This window comes from Chrysemys picta, chromosome 7 (genome assembly GCF_011386835.1).
Source record: "Chrysemys picta bellii isolate R12L10 chromosome 7, ASM1138683v2, whole genome shotgun sequence".
Classification (NCBI taxonomy): domain Eukaryota; kingdom Metazoa; phylum Chordata; order Testudines; family Emydidae; genus Chrysemys; species Chrysemys picta.
The window spans coordinates 74,677,102-74,703,070 of record NC_088797.1 but is presented as its reverse complement, the minus strand read 5'-3'; the positions used below and the strand labels follow the sequence as shown (position 1 = coordinate 74,703,070).

General features: G+C 39.0%; 1 protein-coding gene across 3 annotated transcripts; it reads left to right on the top strand.

Annotated features, from left to right (window-relative positions):
- Window positions 1-5,423: 5,423 nt before the first annotated feature.
- On the top strand, window positions 5,424-25,462 carry LRIT1 (leucine rich repeat, Ig-like and transmembrane domains 1). Of its 3 annotated transcripts, XM_065551798.1 has the most exons (7): window positions 5,424-7,860; window positions 8,075-8,182; window positions 8,354-8,415; window positions 8,526-8,913; window positions 13,156-13,622; window positions 19,908-20,213; window positions 22,928-25,462. In XM_065551798.1, exons 4-7 carry the CDS (start codon window positions 8,792-8,794, stop codon window positions 23,938-23,940), a joined length of 1,908 nt encoding a protein of 635 aa, XP_065407870.1. In that variant the 5' UTR covers window positions 5,424-7,860; window positions 8,075-8,182; window positions 8,354-8,415; window positions 8,526-8,791; the 3' UTR covers window positions 23,941-25,462. The 3 variants fall into 3 exon arrangements, with proteins under 3 accessions (XP_065407870.1, XP_042710600.2, XP_065407871.1); XM_042854666.2 differs by having other exon boundaries at window positions 5,424-8,182; XM_065551799.1 differs by lacking the exons at window positions 5,424-7,860; window positions 8,075-8,182; window positions 8,354-8,415 and adding an exon at window positions 10,207-10,315 and having other exon boundaries at window positions 8,784-8,913.
- Window positions 25,463-25,969: the final 507 nt, after the last annotated feature.

Below are 25,969 nucleotides of genomic sequence, written 5' to 3'. Positions count from 1 at the left end.
TTTCATTGCATAAAATGAATAGTTTATATAGTGTATACAACTGACTGGGTATGTGGTGAATGAATGGTTTGTTGACATCATGAATAGGGAATACATGCAATTTTGCAGAGTAAGACACATGCAGGGATTATATTTGAAAAGTTACCTCTGAAGGCAAAAATCAACCTGTTAATTAGACATGGTCTTTTTTCCACTACAGAAATACCACAGAATGTATCATCATCACCAATTTTTTCCTCAGTGAATAGTTATATGGTGGCTAAAATCTCCTGAGATGGAGTCATACAGATCTCATGTCCTTTTCTAAGGTGTGGGAGAAGTGATATTACCACTCCCAGACAGCCCATCTACTGGACAACATGTACATTAGCTTGGTCTAGAATTAATGTTCTGAAAAAGGCTACAAAGGACAGTAAGGATTCAAATCTTCAGATGTTTCTGTATATGGGGGAATCCATGCCACAAAGAGGTTACACCGGGGATTCTGCTCTAGCTGCATGAAGTTGTGATCTATAATGGCTGTTTTCTTGTCACTGCTTACGGGAATGGGGGAAGTCTGTGGGAGAGGAGGGGCAGGGGCATGGCTAGTAGATCCATGAATATGCAGATCTAATAGCCATCCCCATTCCCACTGGAGTGCAGTAGTTATGTACACTACTTTAGTTCTCAGAGTGGTAGCCATGTTAGTCTGTATTAGCAAAAACAATGAGGAGTCCTTGTGGCACCTTAGAGACTAACAAATTTATTTGGGCATAAGCTTGTGGGCTAAAACCCACTTCATCAGATGCATGCTTTAGCCCACAAAAGCTTATGCCCAAATAAATTTGTTAGTCTCTAAGGTGCCACAAGGACTCCTTGTTGTTTTTATTTTAGTTCTGAGGCTGTTGTAGAGGCCAAGGAATGGGCCTCAGGTGATCTGAGGCCTGAGCAGAGTAGTCTGTTCCCACCTGGACCTCACAGAGCCTTACTTTGTAGAACCTGTTGTCCTGGGCTTTTCACAGAGGTCAGGGCGTGGCCCTATAGAGTTGATTATTGATTCTTAAAGAATATAGGTCAAATTATGGTCTCATGAGCTACCTATGTCTCTTACTCTTGGTTTCCTATGGTGTAATGATTTATGTTACTCATTGCTAACTGTAACTAAAATAAACATAACTGATAGGCTTTAATATTCCATGCCAAAAAGCATCAGAGTTTCTTTTCTTTTTTTTTTCATCAATACACATTTAGAGGTCTACTTAATTACTTAAGTCCTATAGGTCTGGAGGAGATTTCTTCATCAGCATTAAGTGCAAAATCCAATTTAGAGTGACATAATGCATTAATGTGCTCTCAACATGCATCAGTGGGGCGGATTTTTCCATTTCACAAGATGTGTCTTGCCAGAAGCTTCTTGAAGATTCATTTACCTAATGAAATTGCTTTAGTGTCTGGCTTGAGTTGTCTGCTCTTGGACAGAATAGTGATAAGACATTTTACAGCTTTTATTTATTATAAATATATGCTATTTTATTTGTATTAGACTACCTTTCTCAAGTACAGAAAGGGGAAAACAAAAATAAATCTATTCCAAGAGTCCAGTTAAAGAAAATTAACTCAGTAGTAAAAGGTTTGACTTTTTGATCTGTCATGTTAGCTTCTCAATTTGTCTTTCGATTCCAAGTGAGCGGAGTCTATTGATATCCATCCATACCTGGGTTCAGAAATTCCATAAGAAAAATTAGATGTTATCTAGACAAATAATTAGATTAAATTTTATGGGAAACAAAAATAATGAGGAAAATTCTACTCTAAATTACACACTCTGACTTTACTGAAGTTGCTCAGGAGTTTGTTGAGGTTGTAACTGAAAGCAGAATTTGGCCCAATATACATACTCTCAAAATCTGAACAAGAGATCCTGCTATATTCAGGGTATGCAAAACAAATCCTCATACCTTTACTGAATGCAACTTTATACCTCCTGCTGGCATCTTTTCCAATGTCCCTCCTAATTTGTACCCAAGTGCTCTATTCCTGTAACTTAGGGCCCTCTATTGCTTCCACTAAAGTCAGTGGCATAGCTCTCATTGACTTCAGTTGGAGCAGGAGCAGGCCCAATGGAAGACAGAGTATTGCTGTACCATGTTACCATTTTATCCTCCATAAAAATGTAACAGTGAGTTTAAATACAAAAACAAAAACAAAAACAAAGTTAAAGTGTAGCATACAATATGAAGGGAATTAATTAATTAACATTAATGATAAATTAAGTGATGTTTTAGTATTTGTAGCAATGTGATCAGGGACGGATTTACACCTTACGCGCCCTTAGGCACAGCATCTTCAGTGCCCCCGCCCACCTACAGCTGACCTTTGTGTTTTCCGTAAAAAATGAAACGAAAATAAATATAAACACAGCCTCCCTGGGAAGGCACGAGACCCTCCTCCATGCACGGTGCTCCCAGCCTGAGCGGGGGTGCAGCCCACCCACATCAGGCAAGGCGCAAGGGGTGGGGACTGTACCTCTCCCCATGGTGAGTGGTTCCTGGATGTCTTCCATTCCTCCCACAGCCCAGCACAGCAGCCCTGCTCTGGCTCTGCCCGTGCAAATGAATTGCAAGCCGGCCATACCCCTCCCTGACCTTCCCTGGCATGGGGAAGAGGCAGTGGGGCAGCCGAGATTGGGAAGGGGCTGTGACACTCCCAGCACCTTTCAGCAGCCACCCCGCCCGGCCATGGCTCACAGCACCCCCAGGTAGGCGGACTCAGAAGCTCACCCTGCTCCAGCCCCACATGCCGGATGGCTGCCAACCTGCACCAGGAGCCCGCCCGCCTGCAGGGGAACTGTATGTATTAACTTTTTAACTTTTAACCCACTTTTAACTTTTAGGGCCCCTAAAAAAATGCTGGCACCCCTAGGCACGGGCCTACTGTGCCTAATTGGAAATCCGGCCCTGAGTGTGATGAGATAAAGCACTATATAAGTGATAAATATAATTAATATTGAGATCTAGGTGTCTCCTACACTGCATTGTTGGCTGCACTGCCAACAAGCTACAAATCTGTGTTACATGAGATGGAAAAAATTGTATTGGGTTGCACTGAAAGTTATTTGCAGTTTAACCGAGGTCTGAATTGGCTCAGAGTGTGTTCACCAAGGGACTTCTTTTGTATCTTTTGGATACAGAGGGTTTTTTTAAACTGCTAATTATAGAGTTACTGAAGGATGGGAGCACTGACATCTGCTCTTAGGCATGCCTCTCTTTCCTTACTCTTCTCAGGGCATGTCTACACTACAGCCCTAAGTTGACCTATGTTAGATCGACTTACAGTCATTGCAGTAATTACTGTGGTGGCTGATTTCCACACTACCCTCCTTCTGTCGGTGGTGCACAGCCTCACCAGGAGCGCTTCCACTGATGTCAGAGGGTCAATGTGGAGCTGAGAGCCAGCAGCCCAGCTGGGAGTAGGGAGACTCTAACTGCCCAGCTTTCTTGTCAATTTCACAGCTATACTGGAGATGGCCAAAAGCTGAAGCAGGTAACGTAGTGTCTACGCGGACACTATTTCGCCGTAACTACACCAACATAAGTGCGACACCTCTCAGTGTATGTCAGTGTAGTAGGGCACTTACATCAATGGGGCAGGGCTGTAGTGCGTACACTGACATAATTAGCTGCGTTATGTCAACCTAACAGTGTAGTGTGGACCAGGCCTCAGTATCATCTCTCCTTACTTATCCTTACTTATCCTTCTACTCTCCTCCCTCACTTTACTTTGCGTCTTCTTTCATGCTGCGCACCCACTGGGAACATTCTCCCATTTCCTATACACCAAGGCCCCTCCTTTTTCTCCGTCAAATCCCTTCCAACAGAGACTTCTTCACCATCTGTATCTCCATTTCTCCTGACAATCTTTTTATTCTGTATTTCACCTCTTTGGGGTAGAGACTTTATTGGCTTGAAACATTTAACCTAATCTACAGTTACATTGATATACAAATAATAATAGGCAATATATGGTGGCACAATGAGCGTGGTGAGGAATATTTGATGAAAGTTTAAAATTATGGACATTCTGGAAATCATGGGAATGTATTATCATGACGTTTCTCTGGTTCTCTCTCACGTTTTGCCATGCATCTGTCTCTGAAATCAATGAACATATGCCCCAAATTCAACAGCCTCTGAATAACATGACTTTTATTTGATTATTACATGGGTCTACCAAATGGTCTTTTTTTTCTATTTCTCCTAGAAATGTGGTCTTCCATAGTAATTAATTAGCAATTTTCTATAACTAGTGTATAGCAATAGCAGCTATTTAAGGGACACTTTTTGTCAATTATTATTTTTATAAAGTATATTTACTTTCAGCCTTTCCGCCATTCATTACTTAAAGGTGTCTTAACAGAGGCAAAATTGAGGAATATGCCTTCATGAAATTAAACCCTACCTTAAAGTAATTTCTACACGTTTGTTATTCAAGAAGGCTACTTTGGTGGCAACACATTGTTTAGCTGCATGTAAAAAAAAACAGAGGAAAGGGTGCTATATTTACAGAATCACTTTTCAGAGTAGAATTGCACATTTAATAAGGATTGCTGTCTTACTCAGGGCCACAAGAATCAGACTGAAGGGACGAAGTCTGGGCATTAAAGTAAGCTGACCAGTGATTACACCCAGAAGGGAGGGACTCTGAGGGCTTGTCTACACAATCCAGGCAAAGTGCACTAAAGGGGTATGATTTGTAAAACACTCTAACATGTTGCACTCTAACTGCCCTTTGTAGAACCTGCTGGCATGCTGGCATGCTCATACATACATACATTACTTCGTGTTAATGTCGTCCTCCCTTCCTTCTCGGATTTGGAGAAAGTGTTGCCTATTTTTCCATAGTATACCTCCCTCTGGGGAGACAAGCTCATATGACTTATTTGATTGTACTGCTGTTTATGATCATTGTTTCCCATCCTGGAGCTGCACTGTGTCATTTTCATGAAGCTCCCTGGACTCCAAATCATACTGATTTTTTTGTTGTTTTCCTTATGCATCTTCTTATACAGTTGCAAGTCCCCAGTGATTCTGACATAAGACATTTGGGGCAGGCATTTTTGGTTTTAGTTTCATTTCCTGCTGAACAAAATGTCAGCTGGTGACAACCCATGCTTCATTGGTGCCATTCTATAGTTTATCAGTGCTAAATACAAACCAGATTCTGACTCCACAGACTTTTTCAGTAGGTGCTTTATTTTTTTGATACCATTTTCCACCAGCCTGTTGGATTTGGGATAACAGGGACTGACAGTGATACATCTAACCCATTCTTCCCTACAAATTGCTTAAACTCATGCCCACTAAACTGTGGCCCATTGTCTGACACTATTGTGTTAGACCATGTCTAGTAAAAATAGATTTGATATGCAGATCACTTGTTTAGCTGTAGTATCTTCTAGTGAGATTTGATATTCAGATCACTTGTTTTGCTATAGTATCTTCTAGTATCTTCTGTAGTATCTTCTATAATTATCTAGGACAAGTACATAGTTTTTTCCAGACAGTGGAAACAAATCTATGCCTACTTTGCTCTACTGCCCTTTTGTCAAATGCTCTACTAGATGTGTCTGCAACCACCAAATCTCTCCCAGGATTGAATTCTATTCAGAGACTGTACATTTGTAGCTGAAAAAATAATCTCTCTATCCTTGAGGGATAGGGAAGCTCTCAACAGAGTACAAAAAAGAGCTGAAAGAGCCCAACTGCCCCACAATTCATGCCTCTATAAAAGTTCCCCTCACCTTAAGGCAGGGACTAAAAGAGGAGCTGGGTAGGCTTATTGCTTTGGGAATCATAGCATGAATGTAAATGAATCAGCAGAGTGAGTAAACTCATTGGTTATTGTAGGAAAAAAGACAGAACCCTTCACTTGTATATAGACCTAAAAGAATGAAATAAATATGTAAAAAGGGAACATTTTCCACTACCTATCAGGGGAGAAATTTTTGGGGAAATGGCTGATGCCAAATATTTTTCTTTGCTTGAGACGTCACCAGGGCCTGGCAAACACCCCACTGCTCATGCCATTTGCTGCTCATAGATCACTCTGTGCTTACAGTGCTTAAGGGCTCTTCTTTATTCTGTGTCTGGTTTCAACTGGCTGTGCATAACAACAACATGTCCACAGCACCTGGACCAGACACTCTCTCTGGGAAGCTCAACCATTAACGACAGTCCCCCATATCACACAGATATCTAAGAAACAAATAAGGGGCTGTTTGAAGTTCTTCTCAAAGAACAATAAACATTAAATATAAAAATAGCATGGGGAAAAATAATCCTTTGAGCACTTCTCAGAATAACTGATTTTTGCAAGACTTGTGGTCTAAATCATCACTTAGTTACTGGTGAGACAAACTGGCACAAAATCATGGCACTGTAAATGACTACTTAATAGTTAGCCCACACATCACACATACGTTACCTTGAAATTCTTATTTCTTTGTATTCTTTACCCATGGTTATAATACAATTGCTAGTGATATTTCATTTTGATGAAGAACTAAAAATGAATTTTATGGTAAATATATTCTATAGTAAAAACATTAGTAAAGGTTCTTTGTTAGAAATAATGTCCACTGCTCTTACTGTAATTTATCCATTAACATTCAGTAGTGTGTCAGTTTTTCCTGCAAGAAATACATAAGTTATTAATGAAGGGCTGAATTGATTACGTATCTGAAGGGAGACACAAAAGCAACTTATCCATAATAGGGAGGGTTGTCGGTGAAGAGTGTTGGGCAAGTGTGGGTCTGAGGGGATGGTCCCTCTTTGAAGCATTATCCTCCACTTCGACCCTGCATGGGTTGCTGGAATAAATTCATGTGCATCAAATTAGATGGGTTCCCTCATCACATAGATAATTCCCCACCTCAGATGAGAGGGTTTGATGGCAGTGGCTGGTGGGGAAGCAGTGCTTCTATAGATGCTGAGCAGATCTGAGGGTCAGGGAAAGCACTGAATCTGTGTAGAGGCCAGCACCTCTGAATGAATGGCACTCACCTTTCTCAGTCTCTCAACACCCAAGAAGATCTGGAAGATATCTGAGTTTTGGGGGAAAACATTCCTAGCAATTCTTCAGGACAAATCCTTCCTTCATGGAATAATCAGGTAGAAACCCTGCAAGTCAATTTTTTTTTTTTAAATATTCATGATCTACTTAAAGTTAGAATGTGCCTAGCCCTTACTTGGTTACACAGAGGCATAAATGGGTGTAAGGATTCACTGCTTCCTTGCAAGGGTGTGTAAGGGATGGAACTTCAGTTTCACCCCTGGCATTCAGGGGAGCACAAGGGGCTAGGCCCAGATGCTTCCCCCAGGAGCAACTGGATAGCAAGTAGGCAGAGCCAAAGCTACTCCTCACTAAGAAAGCACTGAAAGGAGGAACTATAATGGCCATGCTTTCTGATCTAAGGGCCAGTGAACAAGACCAAAGGAAATCTCATTCCTGAGGGTTTTTTTTCCTTTTCTGATCTTAGCCCTCAGTAGAGAAGATGGAAAGTGACAGGAAATAGACTAGTGGTAAAAAGAAAAGAAATGGTCCTGCAGGAGCGGTAGAAGCCTTTTTGCTGAATCCAGAAACACTGAGCAGTGTGCCACAAAATAAAGAATCCTAATCTCATCTACACCAGTTTTCACAACAGTAACACCATTGCGTGAAAGCCTGGTTCCACTGAAGTCAATGCAAAGCTCCCATTAGCTTCCTGGGGGGCCAAGATTTTACTGGAATTATTCCTGATTTACACCAGTGTAATTCAGCTCATAATCAGCCTTATTAAATTTATATTGCAGGATGCGAAGACTTTCATCTGACTTTTGTCAGGTAAGCCTAACTTCAGTAGCAGGCAAATTGGTTGAAACTATAGTAAAGAACAGAGTTCTCAGGCACATCAATGAACATGATATGTTGGGGAAGAGTCAACATGGCTTTTGTAAAGGAAAAATCATGCCTCACGGATGTATTCGAATTCTTTGAGAGTGTCAACAAACATGTGGGAAAGGGTGATCCTGCTGATAATGTATACTTTGACTTTCAGAAAACATTTGGCAAGGTCCCTCATCAAAGGCTCTTAAGCACAGTAAGCAGTCTTGGGATGGTTAGTCTTTCAGGAATGTGTTAGCACTGGGAGAAACACCTGGAAAATGTATGTATTTAATATTTTATTAAAGTTCTAGCTACTGTATCATTCTTAGTTTTATAACATTGGTCATACTGGCAAAATTAATCAATCGTTAAACTGTTGGTCTTTTTTTTTTTTTTTTTTAAGAAAAGACAAATCAATAAAACAGTTTTCCATATTTTTGTATATTCTCAGTGGCTCAGATTCCTGCAGTACTATGAACCCTTGTTGAATACTCAAGAAATCACTACAGGAAAGTGAGTTACTGGCAACATCTGTTAAAGTAATATTTATGTTGTCATTGTTAGAATCACAAAAAGACTATGTTGTTCCATTCAACAATCACTGGTTTTCTATTGGAATCCAGGATTGATGCTGCTCGCTGAGGGAAGAAATGCTTTGTCTGTGTGATTCCCGGAAGCAATAAGCACCTACATGAAAATAACTCAAGTCCCCATCCTTAATCCCCTGCCTATCCTTTTTTATCTGATGGATTCAGTGAGGGCTGGAAGATCACTGTGCGAATGAAATGGAAAGAGAGTTAACAAGATGTGACCAGTCCCTGGACAAAACAATAGAGAAAAATCTTCACTTTGTCTAGTATCTGGAAGTCGTCCTCATGTGCAGGTAACAATGTGGATCACTGTGGGCTTGGTCTGCTGCTTAGTTTTTGGAGGACTGCCTTCGGCTCACTGCACTTGCCCTTCCCAATGTAGCTGTGCCTTCTATAGTATCAATGAAGGAACAAAAGCAAGGTATGTTTGTTCTCTTTGTTTTTCATCTGGAAGATTTTGTGTTCACCTTTGTAAGGATGTATGGGGGGAAAAAGACATGGCTTGTGTCATGGCTATTTGTTTGTGTGTTATTTTCCCCAATCACTTTGTAAGACAGCTTTATGCGCAGAAGGATTATCTTCTGAGCACACTATAATCTGATTTCAGAGAAAGCATTTGGTGATCTTCTCTACTAGGGTAGAAGCAATATAATTAACATCAGTATAATGGTGAAAGATGAATAAAATGGAAAATACTGGACTTTGTATGTGCAGAAGATGTCTTTAAGTTCTAGCTCACTTTGTTCTCCTTTCACAGAGTTAACCAGGCTTGCTTAGTACAGTGCTTTCAAAAATGCACGGAGTACTGCCCTCTATTCCATTTACTTAAGAATCCTTTAATCAGAGGATTTTTTTTTAGAAGGAAACAATCCCCAAACCAGAAGAAAACTCAAAGGCAGATTCCATACATTAAATGTAAAATCTGAGAATGGTTTATTTCAGTTCCACAAAATCTTAACAAAGACCAGTTCTTTATTTTTGGAATGAAATACAATTAAGATATTAGTAGAGGATGCTTTCTTTTTAAAATGTAGTAATTAAGCAATTAGTTGACTTAATGGGAAACAGGACAAGCTTTTATACAATATATTCACAATACAAAAAGAGAGAGAGGGAGAGAAAGCAATCCCTTTTTCTTTGGAATACATATTTCTTCTAGACAGGGTTCTAATGAAGGAATTCAACAAAGAGAAACTTAAAACTGTCACCTAGATTTTGAATGTCAGTAAAATTTTCCTCAAGACTGTTCAGGTATGATAGAAGTAGCACCAGTAGCTTTCTATGTGAGAAGTACAGTTGTAACACAAATTGCCTGTAGTTATTGACAAGGAATGCAACAAAAATAATCAGTACTATCCCAAAGAGGCCATAGTGGAATTACCTTCCAGTGACTGGGAAATATGATAGTACTTTGTGGTAGCTATGTTAAAAAGTGTGGTGTCTACCATTCCCTAAGGTGATAATTGTTGTAATTTTTCTATATTATGATTCAGTGAAAAAACAGCAAATTTCCCAGTAGTAGAAGGGGTTTATCCCATAGAATAACAGTTTAGTGCTCAATAGTATCATCTGGAAATATCATCTGTAGCATAAGTGCACATTGCTACACTGTAATAGCTTCTCATATTATTGAAACTTCTGTGCCATTCACAGAAAAGAAATGCATTACGGAGAAGAATTTTCTGTCTCCTTATTTTCTTCTTTTTGTTCTTAGTTTTTCCCCAAACCCCCAGCCCTCAGTTAAGGAGGGTGGGATGAGCCTTCTTCCAGAGCCTATCAGTTTTGGTCTGAGTCTTGACTGCACCCTGTTGCTTGAGAGTCAGGTGAAGCATTTCTTTCCTCAACCTCCTGGGGTTGTGTTTGCATCTTCCATCACAGATTTAATGCCATTGTAGAAGTACTAAATAAAAGTAACTATATTGTATACCTACCATGAATGAACAATTTTATCTAAAAGCTTGAAAACATTTATCTCTAGGAAGCCTCATTTAGCAAGAGCAGTTTAGCTATGTTATTTATTTGCACCTATAGTAGAGGAGTAATCATTTCCAGCTAAAAGTGATCTGGTTTTATAATATTCCATTTATTAACCAGCCACAGTCATTAGGAGATGATCCTTAGATTATCATATTACATTTCCCTCATAGTACCTCTTCTAGCATGTGAAGTGGACCATGCTTATTTGATTCTGCTACTTTTTATAAATTAAGCTTTATTTCATGCTAAGAATTTGCCTTTCCTCCCTTCCCCTTGTTGTTAGACAAACTGATGTGCATTTTGTATTGTATTTTCTAAGATATCTGTCTCTCTCCCTTCCTCATTGCTATCTACAATTTCATGCATTTACAAAGCCAAAGTCAAATTTTGCTTGTATAAGGCCCAAGTAAATAAAGAGTAAAGGAGTAGGATACGGCCTTTAGAAATTAAAGATGGGAAAGAGCAATTAGGTCATCTAGTTCACTACAGCCAGTGCAGAATTTTCACCAACAGAATAATTTCCAGTGCTTTGACTCATCTACTTTCAAATGCTTAAAGTGAAGTGGCTTTTATCACTATTACACAGTCCAACAGATTTCACTGTAGTTCAGATTTCAAAGTAGGGTTTTGTTGGTTTAATTGACTTCATTTTATGAATAGGAGATTCCATACAGTGTTTAATGTGTGTTCCCCTGTTATATTCAGTTGGATGGAATAAAGGGCCCAAAGAGTCAAAGCTGATGCCATGACTCTGAAACTATCTAACACTGAACAGTTTTAAACAGGTTTTGGGGTTTGGTAAACAGAGACCTCAGTCTGCTTAGGACTTTGGAGAACACACAATAAAATTCATACCAAAGGTTACAAATTTATTGATTTGAAACATACAAAAGGACAAGACTCAAAATGAGGTAAAGAACATTGAAACGGAAGTTGATTATGTAAAACAAGCTTAATCGAAACGTAACAAAGTCCCTTTTTGGAGACAGTGAATATTAGTTAAAATCTCATATTCAGTTAAACAGTACTTCTCGGTGGGGAAGAAAGGGATACTTCTGTTCAGTCCTGAGTTGGGAATGATAGTCACTTCCCTACTTCATACAAAACAGACAGACACAGAAGGAAGAGTAGAGATAGGATAGTAAAGATGAGGGAAATACGACTTTTGTTGATATTCTCAGGATACAGGGCAGATGGTCAGTCACAGACGGATGCTTTGGTTGGACAGATTAGCCATGACAGCTATTGCTGTGGATCCCAGCTCACTTCTTCTGTCAGGAACATGATCTGGTAGGGCTGGTCAGGTCCTCCTCCTTCACTGGTCCTTCTCAGGCTGAGCAGAGCCAGATAGGCCATCTCTTCTTGCTGGACTGGTCTTGTCCAGTACAGTTGGCTTCAGAGTCAGATGAAAAGCTGAGAGAGAGAGAGAGGGGGGGGGGGGACAGGAGGAAGATGTGTGAGGGACAAAAAGGAGCACATGAGAGTGGGGGAAACAGAGCAAAATCTCACATGTATAAGGGTACATCTACACTACAGGGGGGAGTCGATTTAAGATACGCAAATTCAGCTACGTGAATAGCGTAGCTGAATTCGACATATCACAGCCGACTTACCCCGCTGTGAGGACGGCGGCAAAATCGACTTCTGCGGCTTTCTGTCGGCGGCGCTTACTCCCACCTCCGCTGGTGGAGTAAGAGCGCCGATTCGGGGATCGATTGTCGCGTCCCGACGGGACGCGATAAATCGATCCCCGAGAGGTCGATTTCTACCCGCCGATTCAGGCGGGTAGTGTACACCTAGCCTAAGATTGGGGTCCTTGCTGGTGCAGCAATGATGCCTGAGTGTCCCCATTGGAGTATCAAGATTTGGTGTCATGATAACAATCCTTCCACTGCAGCCGTGGTGGTGGTAAAAAGTTTCCCCTTTTCTGCCTCAAAGTCTCTTTTAGAAGGGCCCAAAAAAGGAATAATCCATGCTCTTTATTTTGTCAACCAATTAGGCCTAATTTCCAACACACCAATTTTGGTTAATTGATTTCCAGTTCTATACTTTTCTTGTTTACCAAGTATGATCTTTAACACAGTCCTTGAATTATATCAATAGGCTTTCTTATTTGGACTAATTCAGTCTTTTTGCTTCTTTTTTGCACCTTTTCCCATCAACATTGGTTGTCATAGGTAATTGTGACACTTTATGAACTTTCACTCACTTTTCATGGTTGAGCTCACAATTAGGGTAAATTTGTAGGATCAATTATCACAACACCTCTGACCTCTACCTGAGAGAGGCTTGTTTAATATTTGGCTCTTTAGCCAAATCTCTCACGGCTCAACTGATAAACTGTGTTTTAACATGTACTGACATACTCTCTAGTGCAGGAATGTTATGGTCAAAATTTTCAGAAAGTCAATTAAAAATAAAAAGAAGAAAGACTTCATGAGCCAGATTCATACCTAACATAAATAGTTGCAACTCACTGAATTCATTTACAAAAAGATTGAATTTGATCCTATGTACCTAAATTGCTTTGATTTTTTTACATAGCTGAGTCATATATGTATAGAATGGCTGGTAAGAAAACAAAGAGACCGAAAAAGAGAAAAGCATGTATAAATCATAGATTAGAATAAAATAAAAAAAATTCAAACTATAGAAATGTAATTTAATATTTGTTTTTTCCAATCAGAACTGTGCTGTGCAATGACCCAGAGATGACACTCACCCCTGTGAACATCCCAGGAGATACATCTAAACTTCGAATAGAAAAGACGGCCATCAGGAGAGTACCAGGAGAAGCTTTCCATTCTCTCCGTAACCTGGAATACCTCTGGATGCCCTACAATTCTTTGGCTAGTGTCAGTGTGATTACCTTTAGGGGTCTCCGCCGGTTACAGGAATTGAGACTGGACGGGAATGACTTAATCTTATTTCCATGGGAAGTTCTTGCAGACATGCCCCAGCTACGGCTGCTGGATTTACACAATAATGAAATCACCTCAATACCAGCAGAAGCTGCTCGTTACATCAAGAACATCACCTACTTGGATCTGTCTAGCAATAAACTGATGACTCTTCCTCAAGAGCTTATTTCAACCTGGGCTAACCTCCAGGCAGTTCCTTACTTCCCCAATGACAATTCCAAGATCATCTTAGGTAAGAGAGTTAAAAAAAATAGGACTAAATAACAATGCACTTGAGAGGAATATTAAGCATGCAACATACAAGAGCAGTACCTTAATATTGCTCATTCACTCTAGGAAGAAAATGTTTTTTTAACGGAAATATATTGTTGTTCCTATAGTCCCCCTGCAGGCTAATAGATTCCCTGTTGAAAGTAAGGACAGCTACAGTTCATACACTATCTGAACAGCCATGAATTCTAAAATGACATTTTTTGATGGGTGGCTTTGCAACAGAAAATCAAGTTACAGATGATTGTCTTGTGAGCCACCTCTGTTGCAGTAGCCCAGAATGAAATTCTGCAACAAGCATACTGAGAAGTTCAGGGGCTTGTCTATGAGCGTTTTATCTCTAGATCATTTATTCAAATCCATCTCAGGGTGACTCAAGGTTGTTGCCATCTGCTGGTTGTTTGATAGGCTACATGAACTAAATTGGTGGTCCCTAGGCAGTTCCAAGTGGTTATGGACCATATCCTCAATTATTATAAACTGATGGAGTGACACTGACTTCAGTTTACACCTGAGGACGTGACCCTTTATGTCCATATTGCATACATAACCACAATATTTGGCATCAATTCACACTCTTGCTGACAACCTCATTGGAGAGAGTTACTCTTATTCCCAGCGGTGGTCCCCAAAGTGTGAAGAAGATTACAATGCTGCTAATCTTCTTCTGTGGATAAATGTGGAGCTTGTTTTTCTAACACTAAGGTCACACTTAAAAGAAACCCACACATTTTTAAAAGAAAGAATCAAGTTGTGGGCTGGCCAAGTTTTAGTATCTTTTGCTAGTAAAAATAAATGGTGTCTTCTTGGTGCATTTTGCAAAGTGCTAAATAAATTCTTAACAAAACAAAAGACATGTTTTCTATTGCATGGTCCCTTTTATGTTATGGAATGTTGGCTATAACAATATATTGCATAGATCTCTTTTTGTGGAAATTTGCACAATCATCTGTATAGTTTGCATGTGCCAAGATCTTAAGAAATCCGTACAGAGAAATGTATATGGAGATAATGGGTTAGAGTCATACTATAATTTATAGACCAACCCACTGATCCTTAAATCCCACTCCAGATTTCCCCTCTGTGCACATACACAGGTGATTAGAGTGTGTGAAGTCCGCGGATTTTAGTCCAGGGATTGAGATGCACAGCTGCATCCTAAATTTCCTTCCTGGCCATGGCTTTCTCACTGAAAGCAAAAAAATCTATGAATAGCAAGGATTCAGTCATTCCCTTTAGTTCCATAAAGCACATCATTCTGAATTCTCTTCAAAGCCTTTGGTTTTAAGGTATTATAATAAAAATATTTTTAGAAACAGCTTAGTGCTTTCTGGATATTCATGTCTTTCATTGTCAGCTTTGTGATGTTCTTTTATATAAGTGCTTGGATGAGGCATCAACAATTGAGTAGGGGCTTGAGGAGTAGTTTGTGATAGTGTGGTTGATCATCAATTGCTGCATTGGCTCATGTGTCACACAAATACATAGGTTTAGTAAATGTGAAGCTAAGAATCTGGATCACCTTCCAGAAAAAAGCTGCAGGGGAGACAGGAAGGGCTAGGAGATGAGCAATGGTGAAGGCATTAGTAGTGTGGAGCTTAAAAGGGGAGATTGTGTGTGTGTGTGTGTGTGTGTGTGTGTGTGTGTGTGTGTGTGTGTGTGTGTGTGTGTGTGTGTGAGAGAGAGAGAGAGAGAGAGAGAGAGAGAGAGAGAGATGAGGTCTGGACAACTATGCCAAAGCCCAAATGTCTTTGTTTGGAAAATAGAAATACAGTAGAATTGGTTATTTGAGATTAAATTAGTGTTTCCCACTGTTAATTTGTTTGTACTTTTACTGCAAAAACATTTTCATAGTATCACATGAGCTCTGAGTCCTGAAGTGAAAAAGGAAAGTATTGCCATGAGATCAAACAAATGGCTGAACTGTGAGTTTAGAAGAGAAAAAAGTGTGTATTTTATGGCCATGTCCTATTTTCACTCCCAGAGAAAGATTGTCAGTGGAAGTTATTCCTTCTGGATTGTAAAAAAAGGCAAGAACTAGGAAGGCCCATGAGCAAAGGAGGTGTTCCTGGTCATAGCTGGTGTACTGCAGGTATTGCAATACTAAGGAGATGGGAAGGGTGGAGCAATAGTCTTATAAGAATGCTCATCTAGCCATCTCTGAACCATCATGGTCCATTCTGGGTGTTAATTCCAACACTATCCTTACTCCCATTGACTTCAAGGAAAGACCTAATCCCAGAGCAGCTGCTCAGGCCCCTTTTGCCTGTCAGCCCACACAGGGCCTGGCACTGTGGCTGGAGAAACTGTCTCTCTGTAGGCTGGGTAGCCAGTTTCACAGCCCCTTGGAGTAGTGCTTCCCAACACTCAGAGATGAGTGCTGTGCATATGGGGAAAGAGAGAGGATGAAAAAGTCCTTCATTCCCACTCCAACTGCACCAAGCCTACTCATCCACCAATCACCAAACCTCTCTAGCAGCAATGCTCCCTCCCAGTCAGTCTTCCCTCATTTTAGCAGCAACAGCTGCCCCCTCTCTCACATGATCTGTAATCCACAAAATGGCCACAAAATCAACCCTGGGTCTAAATTCCACAGGATTGTGGGGCATGGTAGATTTTGGGGCAATTCTTATGCAATTGTTTGGGTTGTGCTTTTGCCATTGTTTGGGTTGTGGACCAAAATGGTTGAAAACCACTGCTCTGTGCCATCATTATTTCATATACATATGTCAAAGGTCCCAATCTTTTCAGTCTCTAGTCTCTTCATATGGATGTTTTTACTTGTCTAATTATTTTGTTGCCGATATTGTTACTCCCTGCATTTCTACTATATTTTTTTTCCAGACAGGCCTGGCCGAATTGAACATAGTATTCTGGGTGATGGCCTACCATTTATTTTCTCAGTAGCATTATAATATCTTCATCCCATTCTTTTTGCATTCTGGCATTTTGCTTGCTTTTCTTGACCTTTAGTGCACACTGAACATGGGTTTTAGATCATTTTTTTCATTAGTCCTTTTTACTGAGTAGATAACTAGATAGTCTCCTTGTATGTTATAGGAACCAAGGAGTACATGCAGACATAGAAGGCATCTGTGGTCCATAGCCAAGGGCTGAGCTGCAAGAACGTGAGAAAAGCCTTTTAAAGAACCAAGCTATGACCATATTTAAAACCATACCGCAGCCTGTCCATGGGGTCTATACAGTATGGTTTGGTTAGCACAACTCACAGAAAAATATCTGTGTGCACGTTGGTCAGAAAAACAATAGCAGAGCTGATCTAACAACTGGATTCACGTAGTATAGATAGGACATTTGTAGGTCTCTCAGATATGGATACGTTAAGCAGAAGAGAAAAGTGAAGGTGTCCAGTGAGGGCAAATAGAATGATCATACATCAAGAGTTTAATTTCAGGAAGGGACTGAGAATCAGAAAACTAAGTTAACTTCTGTGAATATTCCAGTTAACTTCTGTAATATTGTCTTACTTTTGCTAAGCATTCTTGACAGTTAATTAACTTGCTAGAACATTTGCAGACAGCAAACACCCAAGGGGTATGGGTGCAGACAATATAAATCTGTTTAGAAATGTGACAATGTTTATGGACTCTTTTTTAATATATTTTCCCAGCCCTGCTCCTATCCAGCATCCGTTCCCTGAGTTTTAATGTATTTAGCTTAAAATTTGTAAAAAATGTCCCACCACTAAGGCATACCACTTTTAAAACACCTTCCTAACAGTGATAGCATGGAATGAGACAGGCATCATTTCTTCTTCAGCAGAATGTTTTTAATATTTCTGTGAGATGTCAGTTGCTTGTGACTGCATTTATACTAACTGTAGCATTCACAGATCTTTTATTCACTGGAAGCCTTGGTATTGCTGCAATGTTGTGTCTAAATTAGAATCTCAGTGATGTGCTATCCCAGTGAGCAGGGGGAGGGATGGATAGCTCAGTGGTTTGAGTATTGGTCTGTTAAACCCAGGGTTGTGAGTTTAATCCTTGAGGGGGCCACTTGAGGATCTGGGGTAAAAATTAGTACTTGGTCCTGCTAGTGAAGGCAGGGGGTTAGACTTGATGACCTTTCAAGGTCCCTTCCAGTTCTAGGAGATGGGATATCTCCATTTATTATCGTTGCTACGAGCAGTGCCATTGCTTAAGTGGTATAAATGCTGGAAGTGTTAGTGTAAACAGGGTAAAACTCTGTTTATTATTGTGTCATATAGACCTGCTCTGAGTAGCGTTAGATCAGATCGGGGTAAAAACACTTGTGCCCTGCCTAAACTGTTTCCACCAGTGCAATGCTTGGAAATGTCATGAAATATGTCACTGTAGGCAAGGCCATAGCACCATTGCAGGTATAGGATCATCTGCACACAAAAGGTGTGCTAGTAGAACGTTATGTCCATCCTTCCATGACAGCTTATTGAATTGCTGGCAGAAGAGAGGAGGTTGCCTGAGGGTATGCCTAATCTGCAGTGTTCCTCCCATGGTCAGCTATGTCAGAATCCAGTGTAGCACCTGCACTGCACCCCATCATGTAGGCCTTTACTTTAGGTAATCAACTTTAGTCTCTGATTCACAAAAGTATTTAAACTCCTGCTTAAGTCGATTCTAATTCAAGATAGCACTTCAGCATGTCCTTATCTTTAGACATGTGTTTAAGTCCCATTAACTTTAAAGTTAAGTATGTGCTTACATACTCTCCTGAATTAGGGATGCGTTCTTGAACTGAACCCTTAAACATCTCAAAGTCATTATTTTTCTAACATTATCATTTTTCGAGTAATAAAGTATGTTTAATTCCAAAGCAAACAAAACCCAATAACTTTATTTTAAAACCAGTTAAGGTAATTAAGTGACAAGAATCTATATATCTATCACTTCTTTTGCCGAGCCCAAGTGTTTAAAGCAAAGAAATGAACAGTTAAGGACATGAGCCCTTATATTACTTACATCTTAAACAAACAAATCACTCTTTTCAAGGGTAAAGAAATACATAATTTATCACAATACAACAACTTTAACTCTGATTAATGGATAAGCATTATTTTTATTGTGATTTTGATATTTAATTTTTTTTCTAAGGGATATTGTTAAAATGCACCCATGTTTCACAGTTTTTGTTATAATGTGATTTCTTGGGGCAGACAGAGGGAAATGAATCAAAATCAGACATCTTGCGAAACTGGAAAAGGAGTAAAATTAAAGTTATTTAATCTTACTTAATTGAATCAAAATTTTCAGGAAATGTGTGATTTGTCTGTGAGATTGATAATGTGAAAAATGTGAAAGCATGAAGATCTTTCTTTCTTTTTGAGATATAAAAGGGGTTATAATCAATCATACAATGGGACTCTGGTTGCATTCAATATTGAATAGTTGTTACCTTTCTATAGCAAACCACAAACACCTGCACTAGAACCTTTGTCCTACGGTTCTAAAAACAGAGGTCTCTACTAATTGATCTAAAGAAAAGCTTCTCTGAATTTTAAAAGGAGCCATATGTTCTTTGTACGCTACAACCAACCAGTGGATGGGAAAGTGCTCACACATTTACCTAGTACTTGCTCCTGCTCCCTCTGAAGTGATGGCAAAAATTTCTTATTCATATCATTTGAAATTAATGAGGAAGGCCTCTCTCCCAAACTATTTAAAACAAAACCTCTAATAACTGCTTGATTTCTTGTCACCTGTTTTCTTCAAATATAACTGGTGTACAAGTTTCCAAAGAAATATAACTATGTGGAAAATGTGAAAGTGTAGTACCCAAATAGCCAGTTTTGAGCTAGAGGGAGACAAAGAAACTTGAAACAAAAGTCAAAATTTCAAAACAGAGCAACTCAAAAACAGCAGGACAATTCTTTTTTTCAAGCCAAAGATATAGAAGCTGACTGCAATGTTAACTAAGGAAAGGCTGTTTTCTCCTCCTAACAATCTGTTTTGATTGTATGAATAATCATACTTTGCACTGCCATAGTACTTTTTCATCCACAGATGCCAAAACAGTTTATAAAGCTCTGTTAGTGCCATGTTACCGATGGGGTAAGTAAGGCTCAGAGTGGTCCAAGCCATACGGTGAGAATTAAACCCAGGCTTCTGGACTCCAAGGCTGTATTCCATATGCAGGGCCACAAACGCCCCTAGTTGGAAGCAGACTATAAGCCAGTCACCACTTGTCCGTTAATGAATATAAAGTGAAAAGTAGCAATGGAAATGTTGACTATCATGATTTCTCTTGACAGGTTTGCAGGACAATCCTTGGGTGTGTGACTGCAGTCTGTATGAAATGGTCCATTTCCTAAACTTCCAGTCTCCTAACATAGCATTTATAGAGCCAAGACTGAAATGCTTTACCCCACGGAGTCTTGCTGGAGTCTTCTTCAGTCAAGTCGAACTAAGAAAATGTCAAAGCCCTGTTGTACATACTTCTGTAGCCAAAGTGAAGACCATACTGGGTAGCACTGTGTTACTGCGGTGTGGTACTACTGGGGTACCTATTCCTGAACTCAGCTGGAGACGGGCTGATGGTAATCAACTCAATGGCACAGGTGGGTTCTGGCTCTTTATTTCACACTGTGTGATTGGAAAGTAGGCTTGTGTTTTCTGCACACCCTGGAGCAAATATCAGCTTCAGCTCTTCCAAATAAATAGAACTACTGAATATGCCTCATGCTGAATAAGAAAATAGGAGGCTAGCAAGAGGAGAATGTTAACATTGTAATTCTCTACAGTATTTATGTTTTTTTTCGAAGCTCATACAACTAACTCATACTTCAGTGTGAATATATTGATGTTTATATAATAAACTATCATATCAAGCATGTTTTGTTTTCTTTGTTCCACAACAAATGTACTGCAGTAGTGGATCTCAAGCTGTTCTCTGCAAAGTACTTTTAGGTGGGTTTGGACACCTATTTGCATCACAAGGGTGAAGCTAAAATAAGAGGCATTTTAAAATTAGTTTTAATTACATATTAAACAGTCTTCCTAAAAAACTAGTTGTGGGCTTGCCCGGGCTCCATTGTGTGCTTTCGTATGTCTGAAATGTTGAGCTGCTATCAAAACAATTAATAAAGCTCTGGCAGATGTTTCTTTGATGTCAATCAACCAAGATCAATTTTGCAGGTGACAGGAAGACTGGAGGAATAATAAAATCCCTGGTAAGATAATGGAACAAATATTGAGAGGAAAAAAGTCACTAAACTCCTAAAGGTTATTGAAAGCATACGCAATAAGCAAGATTGTAAAGCATGTAATACAGTGTCTCATTAAGTCTGACCCTCAAAATTAAAATGACTTTCAATTGGAGTTGGGTGGGAACAAAATTTTTCATTTCTCAGAGAAATCTTCAATTTTGACTTTTTTCCATTTCAAAATGGACAGAAATTATCACATTTTAATATTTCCTGCAAAACAACCCTCTCTCCCCAAAATTTATTTTGAGTTGGTTGAGATGTTTCATTCTGATTTTGACTTTTATTAAAAATATATATTTAAAAAAACAATTGAAAAAAGTCCTTTCAAAATGGAAAATTGATTTTTCGATTTCAAAAAGGTCAAAATGCTTCTCTCCCCTCTGCCCATTTTTTAAAAATATAGTTGCATTGAAATCAACATTATTTCTGCAAACATTTCACTTTTGATGAATTGGCATTTTCCAATGGAAAAATTCAGATCAGCTCTACTTTGAATGCTTTCCCCCCTTAAAGTGGGGATTCTTCAGGATAGACATTGTTCCCTTTAAATGCCCCCTATCATGGTGATCTTTCCGATCACAAGAAAGACTGGATCTGATACAGTCTGAATGCAGAGTTAAAGAGAACAACAAGAGATATTCCCTTGGCATGTGGGTGGGCACAGGTCTTCCAGAATCTGGAAATGAAGAGTGAATTTCTAGACCCATTCAAGGCATAGGGGATTTTGTTATTCATGTCACTGGGACCAGGATTTCTCCCTAAGGGTGCAAGTTCAGAAAGTTAACTGTGATCCCCTGAATGGTATTATCTTATTGGACCAGCCTATTAAATAATTTCCTTATAAGATCTAAACAAAATGAATAGATTTGTGTTATGTGTCCTTAAAGTGTTATGAGATTCTTCAGTGCCACAGAGACAGGGAGTGGATATAATTTTTTTTCACAGCTATAGAATGACTTGTAATAGAAGTCCTTTTTTTGTGATCTTCACAAGCCATTACTCTGTTGTGCATGACATGATGCAGCTGCTACCAATGATAATGCCTACATATCATGCTGAAAACATGCCTCCCACATTAAAAACAAACAAACAAAAAGTCCCTCCCTGCAAAATAAAGAATGCATTCTAGAAAGCGTATATTAAGTTTACTCTAGCTACAGTCGTGATTGATATATTTTGTGCCACATTAAACATGGCATTACCACCTTTCAGTGAAGAGTTGTCTGAAAAAATACAGTACCTCTCAGTGATGGAGTTTCCTCATGAACGTTGTAATATGACAGCTTGAAATATTAACTTTTCTGAAAGAATGAAAGGAAAAACTGCTCTCATTCTAGCTGTAAGAGTATTTTAGAATGGTCACAGGAAGATTGGAAATTGTTTTCTGCTGAACCTCCCCACTCAATGAATACTTAACCTACTTAACCCATAAGGTGCAAAAGCCTTTGATTTTTTGTTTGGTTGGTTTGATTCAATTTTCATTAGCAAGATTCCTTTTCCAAAAGGCTGGATCTTAACATGATTGGATGTTTGTAAAGTGCTCAGTATGTAACGTGGTATAAATATTCACTTTAATTCTACAGCAAACAGCAGATTATTTCCCAGCCATTTGTCTCTTGTTTATTCATTCTAGGAGCTACCGTATGTGCATCTTGAAAGACAGTCTCCTCTTGAGCAGTGATTTTCTTTCATGTGAATCATAAGTAAAAAAGTATATCTACTCTTCCAAACACAACTTTCTTCACTCTCATTCATGCACATGCTTGCAGTGTTTTATATACACAATTTTTTTTCAGGATGGGGAAATCTTTCCTAGCTTGTTTTCCAATTCTGGCTTTGCCCTGAAAAAATTTCATCATATTTTTTGGAAGAGGGTGTATGGATGAACTAGATAAACTAAAGTGATCTTGACAGTAGTCTAACAGACAATATCCTTTCATTAGGTTTATTTTGATTTCATATTTTGGTTAACAAAATGATCATTCTGCTATGTATAATAGTAATTTTGCTGAATCCATCTTCTTAATATTTTACATAATATCCATGTTTTTTTGTTTTTTTTTCAGTGCACCAGGAAATTTCTAGTGATGGAATGAGCTGGTCTATTCTAGGCTTGCCTGTAGTCTCCTATCTGGATTCTGGAGAGTACATTTGTAAAGCAAAGAACTTCCTAGGGGCTACAGAGGCTTTCATATCCCTCATCATCACTGATTCTGAAGGCACTGATGACCCTAATGCTAACTCTAAAGGAGTATGGAATGGGAAGGTGAGCGGGATGGAAGCAGCTGCTTACAATGATAAGCTAGTGGCTAGGTACGTTATCACAACCTCAACTTCACCTACATTAGGTGCCAGACCAGTCCGTGTTAACACAGAAGAGAATCTAGGGTTCCAGAATGAGGCACAGAATATGGTTAAGGAGCAGAATAACAATCCAAGAAATCTTCTATCAAGTCTACCTCCTGGTCAACAGGAGCCAGAACGTATAGTGAGGTCTGTCAGAGTGATAGGAGACACGGATCAAAGTGTCTCATTGGCCTGGAAAGCTCCTCAGGCAAAGAACACAACCATATTCAGTGTCCTTTATGCCATTTTTGGAGAAAGGGAAATGCGCAGAATCAGTGTGGAGCCAGGTAAGACTAAGATCACCATTGACGGGCTGATGCCAAAGACCAAATACATAGTGTGTGTCTGTGTGAAAGGGCTGATCCCCAGGAAGGAGCAATGCATCATATTTTCCACAGATGAAGTTGCCAGTGCCGGTGGAACCCAAAAACTCATTAATGTGGTGGTGATCAGTGTGGCCTGTGTCATTGCTGTGCCTCTGACCCTAGTGGTCTGCTGTGGGGCATTGAAAAGGCGCTGCAAAAAATGCTTAGTGCGGAAACCCAAGGAAGTTCAGGAGTCCTATGTCACATTTGAAAGTCTGTCTCCAGGGGCCAAAACTAAAGGAGGGGAAGGAGAATACTTGACTAGACACACCCCAGATGAGTCTAACAGACTGCTGTCTGCACGATCTAGCGTGGACTCAGAAGCAATACCAAAGACAGAGGGGCAACCCAATGAGTACTTTTGCTGATATTACTAGGCTAATTGTTGGCATGTTAGACACACATGCACACACAAATGCATATGACTCTTTACCCTGTAGATCTTACACCAGAATATGCTGTTGCAGGTCAATATGTCAGTAGTAATGTATCCCAACATGTTCAAGAGAGCAACGTGAGAAGACTGGTTATACTCCGCTCTTTTGGAACATTTTGCACAGTTTTGTTTGCTGAGTTGCATCTAATCAGATAGATGCGAAAGATTTCTGTGATTGTTCCTAAATTCCCCTGGGATAGCATTCCTTTGTCAAAAATGAAGTTGTCAGATGGAATATGAGAATATTAAGTAATGTTGTCAAATACATTCTTGCATATTGTTGTTTGAATATCTGGCTTGTTGTACACTAAATATTTTAATATCGACTATGTTGAATTCCTTTAGGATGATAAACAATGAAGTTGTTTCTAATGATAATAGAAATTTAACTACAAATGTTGTGAAGATTCATAGACTCATTTGGTACTCCCAAAACAATTAAAAGCTTGATGCTTAATAGATCATGAAAGCAAATACACAATTAACTATAAAATGTGACAATCATAATTTATTATTACATTAATGTATTGATTTGAGGAAAAATAGTAAAGAGTAGCAACCAAGAGAATAAATTATGTAAGTGTGATCTCGGTATTTAATACTTAATGCCACATCCCTCACAGATTTCTACGTTTACCAATAACATTTTGCAATGTCAGATTAGTATTTTAGTATGGCAGATTAGTTGATGAAATATGTGATTGACTAACATGTTGTTATTTGTACTTATTAGGTGTCAAATGGTGGTTTTAGACATTTCACAAAGACAATATTCTTGCAGTAAATGGGTTTTTGTATAGTGAGATTATCTACAATACAATATTTGGCAAATAATTTAATTTTACTGGGTCAGATTCTGCTCTCATTTACATCAGTGTCAAGCTGAAGTGACTTTAGTCTGGAGTAACTCCACTGAAATCAGCATAGTGACACAGGGTAAATGAATGGATAGTCTGGCCCTTAAGAATCAAGGGCACAATATTTTAAATGTTCCTGACATGAGTAGCATGTACTCAGCTGAGTAGATCAAAGGAATTACTCACATGAGTAAGATTTACAGGACTAGACTGCAAGAGATATGCATTTACTTTCTCAGTTGCCTGCCATCATCATGTGTCATGTGAGTTAGCTCATCCAGCTAAAGTGAGCAGAAGCAGTTGTTTTCCTCAGGTTACTGGTGGTGATAAGGGCTACTATATTACATGATTGTGATCTTGCTGTATTGCCAAAGGTCATCACACATTGCACATCACCACTGAAGAAATAGAGTATCTGGGGAGTATAAACACTAATTTTTGGGAATATATTATTTGGGTCAAAATATTGTTCATATATGATTGATGGGGGAAAGAAATATTTCAGCCCATAATATTCATCATGAGTGTGTTAAGTTTTTCAAACTTTATCGAACACTTTTTACACTTTGCTTTTGAATAAATAGATGTCTAAAACAACGAGTGCATTTTTTCTGTGTTTTTTTTTGCTTTCTGTTGTCTCACTTGAGTCATATCAATATAACACCTGAACTTTTTTTTACTCTAAAACAATTATATCTTTGTCTCATATAAGTGAATTATAGAAATAAGAGATAGAAAAGACATATCATCTTATGCAGTCTATCTCATGTGGTATAAATTAGAAAAACACCAATGTTGTCTAAACCATGGTTTAAATTTCAGACCACTATGCAAACTGATTGTCTACAGAACTAGTGGAATTTGAATTTAAAAGCTATGTTCCAGATTTTTATAGGCACCAAAAGATTCTGGTAGACACTTTGTGTGATTTTCAAATCAATGGGGATTAAGATCCTAACCTGTTTAGAAAAACACATGCATCTGAAGAAGTGAGGATTTTACCCACGAAAGCTTATGCCCAAATAAATCTGTTAGTCTTTAAGGTGCCACCAGACTCCTTGTTGTTTTTGTAGATACAGACTAACACGGCTACCCCCTGATACT

Excerpts from the sequence above, each read along its gene's own strand:
- LRIT1 (XM_065551798.1), top strand. The coding sequence starts at position 8,792 with ATGTGGATCACTGTGGGCTTGGTCTGCTGCTTAGTTTTTGGAGGACTG. Across the intron at positions 13,623-19,907 it reads CAATTCCAAGATCATCTTAG|GTTTGCAGGACAATCCTTGG; the intron begins GTAAGAGAGTTA and ends TTCTCTTGACAG. Across the intron at positions 20,214-22,927 it reads TAATCAACTCAATGGCACAG|TGCACCAGGAAATTTCTAGT; the intron begins GTGGGTTCTGGC and ends TTTTTTTTTCAG.